Below are 17,749 nucleotides of genomic sequence, written 5' to 3' on the forward strand. Positions count from 1 at the left end.
TGGTGTGAGGTAGTGATCTAGTTTCTTTCTTTCTTTTTTGCCTGTGGCTGTCCAGTTTTCTTAAAACTATTTATTGAAGAGACTGTCTTTCCTCCACTGTATATTCTTTGCTTCTTTGGATGATGGCATTTTTGAGGAAGTGCAGAACTATGTTGTAACTCTGGGATAGCTCAATAAAATACTTCTACTTTATACCTTTCCCTTTTCCTTCCCTCTCTGCCTCTATCTATCCTTTTTTCCTTCCTTTCTTGTCAAGACTCAAATGTCTCATGTTTGAAACACGTGTTTTCCTTTTGAAATTCTTCTGTAATGCCACAAACTTCCATTTATACACAATAGAGCCTAGGGTACTGCCTGGCATTTATTAGGTCTCAATATTTGCTTATTGAACTGAACAAATTGCCCAGATTACATTAAATTTGTTATAGCCCTGAAGTTTGTTCTCTAGTTGTCATATGAATAAGAAAGAATCTTCTCACCTCTTCTCTAATATATAACTGTATTTAATGCTGTATTGTTTCCTTTTTGTAAGTTATGATTGTGTTTTAGAATAGTTTGTTTTCACTCTACTTTTATTCTTTCATATTACAGTATAATCATTTTTGTGGTTCTTTTAGATATAATTTTAAAAGTGTACATCATAGTTCCTATTCTTTTAATTATGTATCTGTTGCTGTATACTTATGTTGTTTTCCAATATTTTAATGCTATAAAAGTGCTACAGTGATTGTCTTGATATATAAGGCAACTTTCTTTAGTACTTTGCAATATTTCCTTAATATGTATTTTTAATATGTGAAATTACTGGGCCAAAGGACCCAGAGCATATTTATTAGGTTGATGAAAAAGTAATTACAGCTTTGAACCATGAATTTTAAATCATTATAACTAGACTCACACACATCTTTATTAATCAAAATAGGACCCATTACAATCAACAGATTTTTGCCAAAAAGAAATAAGTTTATATATTCCTGTAGTATGAAAATCCATGTTTCAAGATTCAACAAACTCCTGAAAAACATTTTCTGCATCCTGCTGGTTGTAAAGTATTTTCACTGCAAGAAGTTGTCAAGATGCTTGAAGAAGTGGTAGTCAGTTGGCAATAGGTTGAGTGAATATGACAGATGAGGCAAAACTTCGTAGCTCAATTTGTTTAACTTTTGAAGCATTTGTTGTGCGATGTGCAGTTGGGTGTTGTCATGGAGAATTTGGCCCTTTCTGTTGACCAATGCCAGCTGCACACGTTGCAGTTTTTGGTTCATCTCATTGATTTGCTGAGCACACTTCTCAGATGCAATGGTTTCACTTGGATTCCGAAAGCTGTAGTGGATCAGATGGGCAGCAGACCACCAAGCAGTGACAGTGATCTTTTTTTGATGTAAGTTTGGTTTTGGCAAATGCCTTGGAGCTTCTTCTTGGTTCAACCACTGATCTTGGTCATCGTCAGTTGTCGTATAAAATTCAATTTTCATCACACGTCACAATTCGATCAAGAAATGGTTTGCTGTTATTGCGTAGAATAAGATAAGATGACACTTCAAAATGACAGTTTTTTTTTACTTTCGGTCAGATCTTGAGGCACCCAGTTATCGAGCTCTATCACCTTTTCAGTTTGCTTCAAATGCTGAATGACCATGGAATGGTTGACACTGAGTTTTTCAGCAGCTTCTCCTGTAGTTCTAAGAGGATCAGCTTCAGTGATCCTTTCAATTGGTTGTTTTCAGCTTCCAATGACCGGTCACTATGCTCCTCTTCTTCAAGGCCCTTGTCTCCTTTGCAAAACTTTTTGAACCACCACTACATTGTGTGTTCATTAGCAGTTCATGGGCCAAATGCATTGTTGATGTTGTGAGTTGTCTCTGCTACTTTATAACCCATTTTGAACTCGAATTAAAAAAAAAAATCACTGGAATTTGCTTTTTATCTAACATTTTTTCTATAGTCTCAAATAAATTTAAAATAAATAGCAAGTAATAAGTCATTAACCAAAGAACATAAAATGAGAAGTGTACATTAAAAAGATGTATAACATAACCACATTTATTTAAGAATATATTCCAATAGCAAATGGCAAATTTCAACACTGCAAAATCACAAGTACTTTTGCATCAACCTAATAGTTACTACTAATATTCAAGGTATAAAGCATTTTTAAGTCTTGTGATACATATAGCTGAATTGTGTTCTGAAAGGTTAACAGCTTTATGTACATATTCTTGCTTCCTTACCTTTGCGAGGATTGGATATTCCCATTAAAGTATTTTGGTATGAAAAAAATATATATCAATATTTAACATACGTTTTTTGTTTTTTAATTTTTACAATGTTCTGTTGGTTTCTGCCATCCAACAACATGCATCAGCCATAATTATACATATATCACCTCCCTCTTGAGCCTCTGTCCCCTCCCCCCCATCCTACCGCTCTTGGCCATCACAGAGCACCAGATTGGGCTCCCTTTGTGGTACAGCAACTTCTCACCAGCTATCCATTTTACACACGATAGTGTATGTGTGCGGATGCTACTTCTCCATTCATCCCACTCTCTCCCTCCCCCACTGTGTCCCCTAGTCCATTCTCTACAACTGTGTCTGCATTCCTTCCTTGCAAATAGGTTCATCAATATAATTTTTTCTAGATTCCATATAAATGCATTAACATACTATATTTGTTTTTCTAATTCTGACTTACTTCACTCTGTATAGTAGGCTCTAGGTTCATCCACCTCACTAGAATTGACTCAAATTCATTCTTTTTTATGACTGAGTAATATTCCATGGGATTTTCCAGGCAATAGTACTGGAGTGGATTGCCATTTCCTTCTCCAGGGGATCTTCCTGACCCAGGAATCGAACCCGGTCTCCCACATTGTAGACAGACGCTTTACCATCTGAGCCACCAGGGAAGTCCTATATATGTACTACATATACATTTTTAAAGATATTGGTGAGGCTGAAATTTTAAAATGTATTTGGTTAATCATTTAAATTTTAAACCACAAATGATGCATTTTTCTAAAACCTACTTCAAACATCTTAAATACTGTGTTTTTCCCAAACACATTTATCCTGCTCAACCACTCTCTTTTCTGTTATCAGCCATCTTTCCCAGTCTCATCAGTGATGATTCATATTTCATCATCTCTATCCTAGCTCAACCCTCTCTCAACAGATGATTTTGCCTCCTACACACCAAAGCAACAGAGGTCATTAACTGAAACTTTGACTTCCCTTTCCTCTGCCTCCAAATGCCTGTTATGTGACAATGAACAGCAGTCAGGAAATGCATAACTCTGTAGGAGTAGAATCCCATGGGTTGTCAAAGGGAAAAGCCCAGCTGAGAAATCTGGAAGTGATCCTTTGGTGGCGGTGAAGGCTCAAAACAACGTTATCTGGTAGAGAGAGGGAAAGTTAGTCACTACCTCCTTGCAAAATGTAATGGTTCCTTCCCTTTAGCAAAGTCAGCATTGAGTTAGCATCTAAGGCAGGAAATGCCACACCACTGTATCCACAATACTGTAGCAATGCAATCAGGCATCTCAGAAGGAACCAGGCCAAATTAGAATTTTAATATTTTCTTAAAATCCCTTACATCTTTGCCTTTGCATTTCCTATTTTTCAGTCTTCTGTTCATTCATTCAACCACTGTTTATTGAGACACTTTACATGATTTTAAGTGAGTCAAAAACCCCTGTTTTCATGAAACTTACAGTATTCATGGAGTAAATGAGATAAATAAATGCATGGTATGATAAAAGGTGATATTTGCTAGGCAGTAAAAAGAGAATGAGGAGTTCTGGTGCAGAGGGGAATTGATGGAATTACAAATAGGATAGTTAAGGAAGACCTGTCTGATCATAAATTCTGAAAGAAATGAGAGTGTTAGCCATGCAGATATCTGTGAGATGAACCTAATAAACAGAGGGAAGAGAAAGTACAAAGGCTCTATGGCAGGAAGCAGCCTGATGCCTTCAAGGAGCAACAAGGAGCCCAGTGTGACTGGCAGAGTGACTGAGGAGACAATGAAAAGAGGTCAGTGGGGTAACAGAAACCATTCATGGTGGTTTTCTCAGCCACTGTGATTAGTTTGGCTTTTCTTAAGGGTGAGGAGGGAAGTCACTGGATAATTCTGATGAGACATCATTTCAGTTCAGTCGCTCAGTCTTGTCCGACTCTTTGTGACCCCATGGACTGCAGCACGCCAGGCCTCCCTGTGCATCTCCAACTCCCAGAGTTTATTCAAACTCATGTCCATTGAGTTGGTGATGCCATCCAAAAATCTCATCCTCTGTCATCCCCTTCTCCTCCTGCCTTCAATCTTTCCCAGCATCAGGGTCTTTTCAAATGAGGCAGCTCTTTGCATCAGGTGGCCAAAGTATTGGAGTTTCAGCTTCAGCATCAGTCTTTCTATGACTATTTAGGACTGATCTCCTTTAGAATGGACTGGTTGGATCTCCTTGCTGTCCAAGGGACTCTTAAGAGTCTTCTCCAACACTACAGTTCAAAAGCATCAGTTTTTCGGTGCTCAGCTTTCTTTATAGTCCAGCTCTCACATCCATACACGACTACTGGAAAAACCATAGCCTTGACTAGACAGACCTTTGTTGGCAAAGTAATGTCTCTGCTTTTTAATATGCTGTCTAGGTTGGTCATAACTTTTCTTCCAAGGAGCAAGTGTCTTTTAATTTCATGGATGAGACATAGCAAGAGAATATGTAGAAATACGCATTATGTCAGATGTTGAGAATTGCTTGGAGAAAGAAACAAGAGAAAAGAAATGGTGATGTACCAGAACAAAAGAGAGAGGACCGAAATGAATAAAATTAGAAGTGAGAGGAGAAGTTACAACCAATATCACAGAAATGCAAACAATCATAAAAAATACTGAGAACAATTATATGATTACAAATTGGGCCATTTTGAAGAAACATATCATCTTCCAAGACTGAATCAGGAAAAACAGAAAAATCTGAGTAGACTAGTTAATAATAATAAAACTGAATGAATAATTTAAAAACTATCAATAAGCTAAAGTCAAAGACCAGAAAGCTTCATGGGTGAACTTTACCAATATTTAAAGAGCTAACATCAAGGGAGTGAATGCTTCCAAACTCATTCTATGAGGCCAGCATTACCCAGATACCAAAACCAAAGATACACACACAAAAATTTATAGGCCAATATCCCTGACAAGCATAGATGCAAACTGCTCAACAAAATGTTAGCAAATCAAATTTAATAATGCACTGAAAGAATTATGCATTAGGATCAAGTAGGATTTGATTTGCAAATTGACTGATTTGCAAATCAGTCAGTGTGACACACCACATAACATTAATAAAAATCACATGATCATGTCAATAGATATAGAAAAAAAATTTGACAAAATTCATCATCCATTAATGATAAAAACTCTCTACAAAGTTGGTGTAATTGGAACATACCTTAACGTAATAAAGGCTATTTATAATAAAGCTAACATCATGCTCAACAGTGAAAAATTAAAGCATTTTCTCTAAGATCACATTTTTTTAGTAGCATATGGTTTAGTCTTTACATGTTTGCAATTTTCCCATTTTCTTCCTGTATTTGATTTCCAGTTTTATACTATTGTGTTCAGAAAAATACTTAACGTAATTTCTGTCATCTTAAATTTGTTGAGTCTTGGTTTTTTCCCCCTAGTATGTGATCTGTTCTAGAAAATGCTCTATATGCACTTGAAAAGAATGTGTGTTCTGTTTTTGGTTGGAATGTCCTGTAGACATTCCTTTCAACTTCAATTTATGTCTCACTGCTTCCTTATTGATCTTCTGCCTGGGTGATCTGTCCATTGATGTAAGTTGGCTGTTAAAGTCCCCTAATCTTATAATATTATTATCAGTTTCTTCCTTTATGTCTGTAAATATTTGCTTAATTATTTGCTATATTAGGTGCATATATGTTAATGAATGATATTCCTCTTTTTGTATTGATCCCTTTATCATTATATAATGTCTTTTTGTCTTTTGTTATAGACCTTGTCTCAGCCTTGCTCTCTGAAATGTATTGAGTGTTCCCACATCCAGGAGAAGAGGATGACAGAGAATGAGATGGTTGGATGGCATCCCTGACTCAATGGACATGAATTTGAGCAAACCCTGGGAAATAGTGAAGGACAGGGAAGCCTGGAGTGCTGCAGTTCTTGGGGTCACAAAGAGTGGGACACGACTTAGCAACTGAACAACAAAACACCCAGGCTCAGGCTAGGTGCTTACAGACACAGTGCCTTTGTTTCACCCAACAGCTCCATGGGGGTACTATTATTATCCTTCCCATTTTACAGATTTGGAAATGGGGGATCAGAGAGTATAACTTGCTCATGATCAGAATGCTGGCATTCAGCAGGATACAAATCCAAGTCTTATTAACTCAGGGTTTTTCAACCTCAATATTATTGATACATTGGACCAGAAAATTCCTTGTTCTGGGGACCATTCTGTGCACTGTACAATGCTTCCCAACATCTCTGGGGTCCACCTGCAAGATGCCAGTGCCAGTCCCCACCCCACGGAGTGGCGAAAACCAAAAATGCCTCTAGACATGACCAGATATGCCCAGGGGGGCAGGGTAAAATCCCCTTGTTTAAAAACCACTGCCCTGACATGAGGGTGGGGGAGGTAGGAGAAATGGCAGACATCATCATTATTACAGAGGATGAGGGACTGTGTTGTTAGGGAAGATTCTGAATGCTAATATCAATCTCTGACCCAATCTGGAAAGAGGTGAGTTCAGTTTTTTCTTCTCTGCTTTATGATGAAAAGAACAAAGCCTGTTCATTCATTCTTTCATTCAGTAGACATTGCTGAGCATCCACTAAGTACCAAACCCTGATCTAGCTTTTGAGGAGAAAGCAAGGAACAAAACAAAAATTCCTGTCCTCACAGAGGTTACATTCAAGGTAATACGTGAACAAGTGAAGCATGTGGTATCCCAGACAATGATAAAGGCCATAGCAATAGAGTATGCAGGTGGGCCAGGGTGGGTATAGGAATACTGGTGGGGACTTACAATGTTAAATAAGGTGGCCAGGTTTGGCCTCACTCAGAAAGTGACATTTGAGCAGAGACTCACAGTAGGGGAGCCATTGAGGCCAGCTGAAGTCTCAGGGAAGAATGTTGCACACGAATAGTAAGTTCCAAGGCCCTGGGTCCTCTGGGAGGTTGAGGATTAGTAAGCGCAACCAGAGTGGAATTAGGAGGTGGTGATGAGGTCAGAGTGTTGGTGGAAGGAACAGTGTGTATGATATCCACAGTCACTTTGTTATTGTTCAGCCTCTAAGTTGCGTCCGACTCTTTGCAGCCTCATGGGCTGCAGCATGTTAGGCTCCACTGTTCTTCACTATCTCTTAGAGTTTGCTCGAACTCATGTCCATTGAGTCAGTGATGCCATCCAACTGTCTCCTCCTCTGCTGCCCTCTCCTCTTTTTGCCTTCAGTCTTTCCAAGCATCAGGGTCTTTTCCAATGAGTTGGCTCTTCATATCAGGTGGCCAAAGTATTGGATCTTCAGCTTCAGCATCAGTTCTTCCAATGAATCTTCGGAGCTGATTTCCTTTAGAACTGACTGGTTTGATCTCCTTGCAGTCATTTAGCTAAGGCCATTTCTAATAGCAGTGCTAGATGCAAGCTTGGACTTTGGAGTTCTCCTTTCCAGCTGGGTCAGGTTGCACAAGCCACTTTGTCCTCTGTATGGGCCCTGTCCTAAAACCAGGCCCTCACCTGAGTTTGTGACTCACCTGGCTGGACCAATGCTTGCAAGATATGGGAAGGTGGACAGTGCAGGTGGTGGTGTATAAGTGGAGCACATCTACCGTCTCCCAGCTGTGTCAAATGGTCCTGTCCTGAGCACAGTCTCCTCTTGGCCTCTCCCATGGTAAAAACAGCAGGATGTTGATCTCATTCTTCCTCCTGCTCCTTGCTATAGCTTGTGTGGCCTCCATGGGTGTTGGACTATGGGTCTTCGGCAACCACTTCCTCACCACAGATATCCCTGCTGCCATCAGCCATCCAATGAGACTGAGGGTCCTCAACTGCATCCTCCAGCTTTTGATAACATGGGTGAGTTTTGTGTTTTGTTTGTCCCCTCCTCCAGAGAATAATATCCTGGGTCAGGAAGATCCCCTGGAGAAGGAAATGGCAACCTACTTCAGTGCTCTTGCCTGGAAAATCCCATGGAAGGAGGAGCCTGGCAGGCCTCTGCAGTCCACGGGGTTGCAAAGAGTCGGGCATGACTGAGCAACTTCACTTTCTTTCCAGAGAATTAAGAGCAGATTAGGAAAACAAAGGGCTGCCCTGGTGATTTAGACAGTAAAGAATCCGCCTGCAAGGGCAGGAGACCCGAGTTTAATCCTTGGGTTGGGAAGCTCCCCTGGAGAAGGGAATGGCTACCCATTCCAATATTCTTGCCTGAAGAATCCCATGGACAGAAGAGCCTGGCGGGCTACAGTTCACAGGGTCACAAAGAGTCAGACATGACTGAGCAACCAACACAAACTAGAAAAAGGACATACCAGTAGCTTTCAGTTAAATTAACAGTCACATCATGGCTATGGAGGCTGATGGTGTATTACCAAACTTGAAGATTTTCTATTGGCTAACATGGTTCTTAACCTCTTCCTGATGTTTTTCAAGCTGGCCTGGGCTAAGAGCCACAACATTCCAAAAATGATTCACTTCCTCAGATAACCGAGAAATTCCACCCCACCTCCTGTCTTATTTTCTCCATGGCATCCACCATTCTGTAGAGTGGTGAAGACAGGGATAATTGTTCTGAATTTGGGGCCTGTCTTGGCTACCTGCTACCTAGAACCCGCCAACCACAAAATAAAGAGATGCAGCAGATGAGTAAATGAGTAGAGATGAGTGCAACTCCAGAATGTGACTTCTTAGAAAAATATTTTATTGCTTTTGAGAGATGGAAAACTCTTTCTATAATATAGTCAGATTCTGCTCATTGTTGCTGGTTTGTATAATTTAATCAAATACTTGTAAGTATATCATGGCAAGGATTGTGTAAATATTGCCAATTAGTATTTGCTGTGATTTTCCAGAGGGCTGATGGAGATTGAATACAGAAGATACATTTTAGTCTCTTACTTCATGAAAAGTGATGGCAAGCACTTGTTCTCAATGTAACCTTGATGCAGGAGAACTCAGGGGCCAATTTTCTTACCTATAGGGTCAGCTTGTATGAGATGGGATGGTTCAGTCCTGTGGTTTTCCTGGCCTTGATTCTCATAGTCTACACTTTGGGTTTCCAAATACAGTGACTCAGTTTCCTCATCTGCAGGATCAGGGAAAGTAATAGACCCAGTTTCATAGCACTTGGTGGGTACGTAATGAGTTAATCTACTCAGAGTGGACTTTATGTACCCAGCACAGAGTAAACCGTCCATAAATATTAGCCTTATTGCTATGTTTTGATTTTTTTTCCTACAAAGTTGTGTAACTGCTATGTGTCATTCTCCCTTTCCAGCTCTGAGGATTAGTGATGAGTCAGAGAAATAAAGCCCCAGACAGAGGTGACTTGCAGGCAGTCTGAACGCTCATGGCAGTGCCAGGTGGGGAGTCAGCAATAAATAAGCAAACTTGCTACAAATAAACCAAATGACAAAGTGGGAGGTGCTGTGAGGAGAGTAAAACAGTAGGGCTACAGTAGAGTATAGTAGGGTTTCTTAACCTGGAGTTCCTAGAACCGCCAAGGGTAACAGAATGCAAAGAGTCCATGAGTTTGGATGGGGTGAAAATTGCCCCATTTTCACTTAACCGCTAATGCATATGTGGTATTTCCTTCCATCATGCATGAAGGGAACAAATCACCATTGGGACAGCAGAACCCTCAACTTTGTCAGCAAGAGGAATCACGGATATTCTCAGAGCCTATTACAGGCATAGCAGATTGCAAACAATCGCATGTGTACCTTGTTCTTTTGAAATTATGATAGTATTAGACCAGCCACTAGATCTTCTATTTAGTATGCTAATAAGGAAGTACTGAAGGTGTATTATTACAGCATACATTTACTCTAGTATTTTGATAACTATATTTCAGTAAAATGTAATAATCCTATGTATTTTATTTTATATATTCAAATGTATTCTGCGAAAAGGCCACAAAATTTGCTAAAAGCCCAAATGCCCTTGGTACAGAAAGGATGAGGAACCACTAGAAAGAGAGTGCCTGGGGGAGATCCCACATTACTTGTTTATATTTTTTATCATGCAAACTTACAGACATAACCCAGGGAGACAGAATAGTATAAAGAAGCCTCAGACATTCAACTCATATTATTCATGATTATTGATTCCCAACCAATCTTACTTCATCTGTGCCCCTACGTTTTCCCTCATTCCCATTTCCTTATAAGTAGATCCCAGATATCATATTATTTTTAGCAGCAGATGCTTAGGATGGCCATGATGACTAGAATGGTCCAGAAAGGCCTCCCTGGGAAAAGACCACACATGCAGGCTGAGGTGGGAGCCTTTCCAGGGTCCCTTGAGGGGTGACCAGAGCCTGGTTTGTGGGGCTGGGTGTCTGAAGAGAGAGGATTGAGAGGTGCTGGTACTGGAGCCAGGAGGGTCTCAGTGAGGATGGATTTTCTGCAAGTGATGGAGGCACAGTGGGGGACTTGCAGGCTTGTGGTCCAGTCTGCAGCCACTCTGCAGAGGGTACTGTGGTGGTAGAGCCCTGGCACAGCACACTCTGAAACCCTTCTCATCCCATTTCCTTTTCTCTCACCAACAGGGGCTGATTTTGGAGAAACTGAGAATCTGCTCTATGCCCCAGTTTATCCGTTTCGTTCACGATCTGCCGCCACTAAAGAAGCATCCGGATGTGGTGGTCAAGGACCTCCGGTTTGGGACGATCCCGGTGAAGCTGTATCAGCCCAAGGCACCCGCGAGCGGTCTCAGGCCTGGCATTGTGTTCTACCATGGCGGTGGGGGCATCGTAGGGAGCTTGAGTAAGAGTCCTTTCCTTAGATCCCTTGCACAGATGTCCCAGAGCACAGCCAGGTGGACACACCTTTCAGTAGGAGGTGGCACTCCTATCATCTTCCTGGGGTCTCAAAGCTGCTATTATGGCCAGGGGACACCAGGACAGTTACCGGGGCCCAGATCATATACCGGGGCCCAGATCATGGTATATGTATATATACCATGCTGCTGCTAAGTCGCTTCAGTCGTGTCCGCTTCTGTGCGACCCCATAGACGGCAGCCCACCAGGCTCCCCCGTCCCTGGGATTCTCCAGGCAAGAACACTGGAGTGGGTTGCCGTTTCCTTCTCCAATGCATGAAAGTGAAAAGTGAAAGTGAAATCGCTCAGTCGTGTCCTACTTTAGCGACCCCATGGACTGCAGCCTAGCAGGCTCCTCCGTCCATGGGATTTTCTAGGCAAAAGTACTGGAGTGGGGTGCCAGTGCCTTCTCCGATATATACCATACATATATATTAAGGATTTCTCTGGTGGCTCAGATGGTAAAGCGTCTGCCTGCAATGTGGGAAACCCGGGTTTGATCCCTGGGTTGGGAACATCCCCTGGAGAAGGAAATGGCAATGCACTCCAGTACTCTTGCCTGGAAAAGTCCGTGGACAGAGGAGCCTGGTAGGCTACAGTCCATGGAATCACAAAAAGTCAGACATGACTGAGTGACTTCACTTTCTCTGTCTCTCTCTCTCTCTATATATATACACACACACACAAACAATTCACACAACATAAAATTCACCATTTTAAAGTGTACAATTCGGTGATATTTAGTACATTCAAATATGTGACCACCACCTCTATTTAGTTGTAAATAAGGATTAAAAACAATGAAAACACAAGCGTGTTTCACAATAGGTATTGCTTGAGACAAATTTCTGGTACAGACAGACAGGAGAACCAAAGAGTAGAGGAAAATTAGTGAGGGGGGGAAATGAGCGCAAAATTGGGTCAGTGTTATATATCTTAATTTTTTCTATTGTGGAAAAATTAGGGAGAAGAAACACCATTACATAGTACTTCTTGATCTGTGGAATGCCAGGGTCTCTTTGCTGTAGACTTTGAGAATAAGGGATTTAATACAACCATGGTTTTGTTATGGTTTGCATAATCAATGATAGTGAGCCAATATTTATTTGTTGACATTATTAATATTTACATGGCAGATACTATGGAATCTGTGTAGATGCATAATCTTTTTTGTAAATTTTTTTTAATTGTAGTAAAAGCCACATAATGTAAAACATATTTATTGGTACAGTTCAGTGGCACTAAATACATCCACATTGTTGTACAACTCTCACCATCATCTATTTCCTGAATTTTTTACCTTCCTAAACTGAGTCTCTGTCCCCATTAAACACTTAGTCCTCATTTCTTTTCCCAACACGCCACTGGACCCTGGCATCTACCAGTGTACTCTCTGACTATGAATTTGACTATTCTATATTCTACATACCTCGTGTAAGTGGAATCAAACAGTATTTGTCTGCACCGAATATATATTGGAAAGCATCTCATCTAAGTCCCCAGCAACCCTATCACTGTCATTATATCCATTTTACAGAAGAGGAAATGAAGCCTCAGGGAGGTGAAGGGACCCACCCGGTACAACTTTAGGTCAAGCTAAAAGGAGGAAAACTTGGGATCTGGACTCAGGTCTGAATCCATAGCTCACCCACTGAACTACTGTACTCCATGGTCAGACATCTTCTCAGATGCTGTGAATGCAGTGTAGAATCAATAGGGTTGCAAGTGTGGGGTGGGGGTGAATCGTAGAGAAAGCTGCTGAGACAGCTCGACAGACGAGAGTGAGAAAGTAGAGAGGAAGGCTGACTACAGCTGGAGGAGAATCTGCAAACCCTTGTTAGAATCAACCCAGCCCTTTGACCTCTGAGGTTATCCTTAAGAAGGAGCAGGTGAGGATGGCTGGCAAAAGGAGCCCACTTAACCTCCCTTGCTTGAACGTTTCAAACCTTTTATTTTTTAGAAACATACCATGGCATATGCTGTAGCTTGTGCAAGAAGAGTGATGCAGTGGTTCTAGCAGTTGGGTGAGTAAGGCAAGGGTGGAGAGATGCTGGGATTCCAGGAGCCCCAGGGGCAATAAAGGGGAGGGAGCCAGGAGTCTGTGGCAGGCAGGTGTTGAGGGACGCTAGGAGCACAGGATGGGCTGTGAGATGATGGTGAGCAGGAGCCTAGGGAAGAGAGAGAGGAAGGGAGAAGCAGGGAGAGGCAGAGATGGGGCATTCCTCCTGCGGGTGGCCCTTGAGAGTGAAAGTGAAAGTTGCTCAGTCGTGTCCAACTCTGTGCGACTCCATGGACTATATAGTCCATGGAATTCTCCAGGCCAGAATACTGGAGTAGGTAGCCTTTCCCTTCTCCAGGGGATCTTCCCAACCCAGGGATCAAACCCAGGTCTCCTGCATTGCAGGCAGATTCTTTACCAGCTGAGCCACAAGGGAGGATGCCTTTAGAGCATTGCATCATCTGGAAACTGGATAGGGGGTGGTATTTGCAAAGTACATCTGGGTGGTCTTTGCAAAGTACATCCGGGGCAGAGCTTCACTACCAGTGCATGTCTGGGTGGAATACTGTACGTGAAGCAGAACAGCCCTGCACCTTCTACACACTGAGTACCTCCCTCCACCAAATGCACACAATGCCCTGCACTGTAACCAGGACAGCCTCAAACACTGCCACATCATTTCCATGCTCCAGAGAGGGAGGTCCACCCTGGTGAGACCCACTGAAGGAAGCAGGAAAAATGAAAACGCCACTGTCTCTCCTAACTGATCTGGGCGAGTCACCACACGACCTGGAACCTCAACAGGGCACAGATACCTTCCCTGGGTGTCCTGCCTGCTGCCTGACACATCATCACCCAGGGCCTGGGTGGTTCCTTCTGATGTGAAGCTGTTCCTGCAGTTTCATTTAAATGCACATGCCAGGAAGAGATATCCACTGCCAACATTTTGGTGGGGATATAACCAGTGAAGTAAGTAAAATTGACAGAAGTCAGTCCTCAGGCATTTCTGAGCCTATGTGCCTGGGCATTGAAGGCTTTGTCTATCATCTCATTTAAGCCTTCTACTTTGACTTCATGTTCTCAAGCCTCAGAAAAAGAACTTTATAGAAGAAATATGGGTAGAAGGATGTTAGACACAGGTGTTTTGGGCCCTGTAGGAGTGGTAAGTGTAAACCATATTCCTTGATTCCTTTTCAGATACCGCATGATGCCTAAGCATAGGTTTCCAGTGATAGTAACAGACTGCATGGTGGGTACAATCCACTTCTTGAAGTCCTTGGATACGTATGGGGTGGATCCAGCCCGGGTCATAGTCTGTGGTGACAGTGTGGGCGGGAGCGTGGCAACGATTCTTTGTCAAAAGTTTGTGGACCGTTCTGATCTCCCCAAGATTCGTGCTCAGATCCTCATCTATTCCGCTCTCCAGGGCCTGGATTTCCAGTCCCCTTCCCATCAGCAGAACAAAAACATACCACTGCTCAGCCACAATTTGGTCTTCTATTGTTGGTGTGGTTACCTGGACATCAGCCCCTCCTGGATAAGCACTGTATTGAAAGGCGCCCACTTGCCTGCGGAAGTCTGGGAAAAGTACAGGAAGTGGTTGGGTGCAGAAAACATCCCAGACAAGTTTAAGAAGAGAGGTTACCTGCCTGTGTCCCGTGAGCCCCTGAATGAGGCTGCCTATCTGGAGACAAAAATCACTCTAGATGTGATAAACTCACCCTTGATTGCAGACGATGAAGTAGTGTCTCGGCTCCCTGAAGCTTGCATCGTGAGCTGTGAGTACGATATACTTCGGGATGATTCGCTGTTGTACAAGAAGAGGTTGGAGGACCTAGGGGTTAGAGTAACTTGGCACCACATGGAGGATGGTTTTCATGGAGTGTTGGCCACCAATGACATGAGCTTCTTTTACTTCCCCTGCTCCTCGAGGATTCTGGATGCTGTGGCTCATTTCATAAAGGGGCTGTGACCATCTTTCCTTCCTGCTGCAGTTGCAAAAGTGTGGATGCTGCCATCATCTAGTTCTCATCGAGGGTCCCTGTTGTTCATGTAGGTGATGCTGGGTAGGGCTGGGGAGAGTGTGGAGGTTACCATGTCATCTTACTTCAGGTTCTGGAATCCTAGAATGCATGTCTCTGATGTCTAAAAGGAGAACAGCAGAAAGACAGGTTTAGGGAAAAGGTGGGTTCTCTGCCCATGATCCATGATCACTGTCAGGGAAAAATTCAGCTGACATTCTTAAGTGACCATTTGCAAGAGAGAATGAGCAAGTAAAGACCATTCATGGCCTCCTTGAGGGAGAGTTCAGGCTGCCCAGGCTGATCCAGGCTGTGGGCAACAGGAGTGTCTACTTGTCTGGACCTTGGAATAAGCTGGGAGCATCATGTGCAGTCTTGTGGGCCTCTTCCAATCTGGCTCAGAGGGCAGGGGTCCTGATGTCCTAGTGCTGGGTGGTGGTGCAGAAACTGGTTTCATCTTCCTCCCCTGGGTACATGGTAACATTTTTCCTGCCCTTTCTCTGAGCTCAGAGTCTCAACTGCCTGGACTGGAAGAGTGAAGATGGATTGAGTAGGTTTTCCATAGTGGTTGACACTTAGTGGTGGATAAAGACAGACTGGAGCTCTTGGAGTCAAAGTCAGGCTTTCAGCCAAAGGCTCGTAAGCAATATTATATGTGCTCAAGCAGCAGAGTCCAGAGGGAAGCTAAGTCCCAAGCTGGAGACCTATGACGATGAAATCTGATCAAACTCAACCATGTCCACAGTGGAAATCAAAGGAGGGCCCAAAGAACTGAAGATATGTTAGTGCAAACTATCACTACTTTAAGAAAACAGAACCAGCTCAAACTGGCCTAAATCAAAGAGAATATATTGGCTAATGTAACTACAAACTGCAAGGATAAATCAGTCATGGTTTGATCCAGGAACTCAAACAGTATCACCAGCTACGTTCTCTTTACTATAGTCTATGCTTATGAACTTCACCTTCCCCTTTCTAGATTTGGCTTGTCTTTTCCCATAGTCAAGTTCATTATAATGAATTTACTGAATTCTCAGCAGTCCCAGCAAAAATCACACTGCAATTTGATGGCTCTGTTGGTTTTCTGAGTGGTGTATCCAGTTGCTAAAACCAAGAACATGGAAGGTTATGACTGACCAGCCCCAAGTCCTGTGCCCTCCCTGGAGTGGAGGGTGGGGTCAACTCCATCTGGTGCTTGGATGGGCATGGGGGATGCATGAGTTCTCCCTCACATCAACACTTACTCTACTGTAGAAGCCCAACTGAAGCCTGAGACAAGGTCCTTGGAAGTGGCAAGAGATGTCAAGGACCACTGGGCAACTTGACCACTTGCCACTTAGGAATAAAAATTCCTTTGAAAGGGATAGCCCAGGCTCTCAGGCTGGCCCCACCTGGTCCTCAGGAGGCTCTGCTCCTGACTGGCCAGTGGCTTTTATAGGCCAAGAACCAAAGGACCTGCACAAAGTCTACTGCACAAAGGGCCCCATGTTTGCCCTTAAGTTGCATTCAGGTGAATGTTCAGGCTGACATGTGGGGCAGAGAGGAATCCCACTGGATGGCTTCTTGGTCCATTCACAGCAGGAAGACCAGCTTTGTTAGAGAATTAGGAATCACTCACTGAAAGCACATAGCTTTTACTGAATTGTCCCCTCTGAGACAGGTCTCTGAGCTGATTGGTGGCCTTGGGCCTGTACTGTGGCCTTGGTTCACCCCCAGCTCTGGAGATAGGTGGAGGGAAGTGAGCTGACCTGGAAATTTGGGTGGTCAGCTCTTCAATGGTGGGATGGTGAGGAGTGGCTGAGCCACAGGAAGATGGTGCCCAGTGGAGATAGTGGGTTACCCTTTCACCCACTTCCACTAGGTATGGAAGAATGCTGGGTGGGCTTATTTCTGAGGCTGCTTCCTTCTGCAGGCAGTGGGGGAGATGAAGCCCTTTCACTCACAATGGTTGGTTTGATCTGGGGACATGATACTCCTCTCTTCTCCTTTATGCTTCATGGCTGTCCTTCCTGAAGAGGCTCAGGGAGTGGAAAAGGGGTAGGAATGAATGTTCACTGAGAGTCCGCTGCATGCTAGGCTCCATACAGGGCTGTTTAAATCTGCCACCTCACTGTGATGAAAAACAGCTCTGCTGGGTTGCTGCCTAGGCGTTTCGTGGCGTGACAGCTCTGCTCACACCCAGAGTCTGGACATTATGATAAAGACCCGTGCTCAGGATTCCCAGCACAAGTTCCTGCTTTTCCCCGGTCGTCTTCTAGAATAACCATTTTAGAGTTGATCCTGTGAAAAGTCAGTGACCTCCACCCCAACACCTTAGAAGGAATAGGTGCTTGCTTGCTGTCCTGTTCTTCATCTCCTGCTCACTCATGACCTGGAACAGAGGACTGCGCTCCCTGCCCCTGCTCATTGCACACCCCCACTCCACCCCCATTTCTGGGATCTGTAAATAATAAATACTGTGACTTTACGTCCTTCGTGTGAGTGTATTGAAGTTGTACTTTCAGTTGAAATGACCCCTACGTGTTCACTTCCTGAAAGAGAGAGTTTGGATGTGGGGGGAGCTCCCTGTTGACCCTGTGTGAGGGGCTGGTGCCCCCTCATTCAGCAAGCCATCATCTTCAGTCTTAATACACCAGCTATGCTGTCCTGCCCCACCCCACCCTTCACTATGTGT

At 43.3% G+C, this 17,749-nt stretch overlaps 1 protein-coding gene across 10 annotated transcripts in view; it reads left to right on the forward strand.

The window, feature by feature from the left end:
• AADACL3 (arylacetamide deacetylase like 3) overlaps positions 1-17,542 on the forward strand; it is a 166,428-nt gene extending 148,886 nt beyond the window's left edge. For 7 of the 10 annotated variants that reach the window (XM_025285633.3, XM_025285632.3, XM_044942825.2 and 4 more), the window contains 4 exons: positions 7,963-8,096; positions 10,786-11,002; positions 13,016-13,079; positions 14,252-17,542. In XM_025285633.3, the coding sequence (XP_025141418.1) occupies positions 7,963-8,096; positions 10,786-11,002; positions 13,016-13,079; positions 14,252-15,026 (1,190 nt within the window). In that variant the 3' untranslated portion in view covers positions 15,027-17,542. Of the gene's footprint in view, positions 1-6,016; positions 6,296-7,516; positions 8,097-10,785; positions 11,003-13,015; positions 13,080-14,251 lie in introns of those variants that run through there. The other 3 variants (XM_044942824.2, XM_025285637.3, XM_006063641.4) reach the window with 3 other exon arrangements.
• The last annotated feature ends 207 nt before the right edge of the window (positions 17,543-17,749 follow it).

Source organism: Bubalus bubalis, chromosome 5, assembly GCF_019923935.1.
Source record: "Bubalus bubalis isolate 160015118507 breed Murrah chromosome 5, NDDB_SH_1, whole genome shotgun sequence".
In the NCBI taxonomy this organism is placed as follows: Eukaryota; Metazoa; Chordata; class Mammalia; order Artiodactyla; family Bovidae; genus Bubalus; species Bubalus bubalis.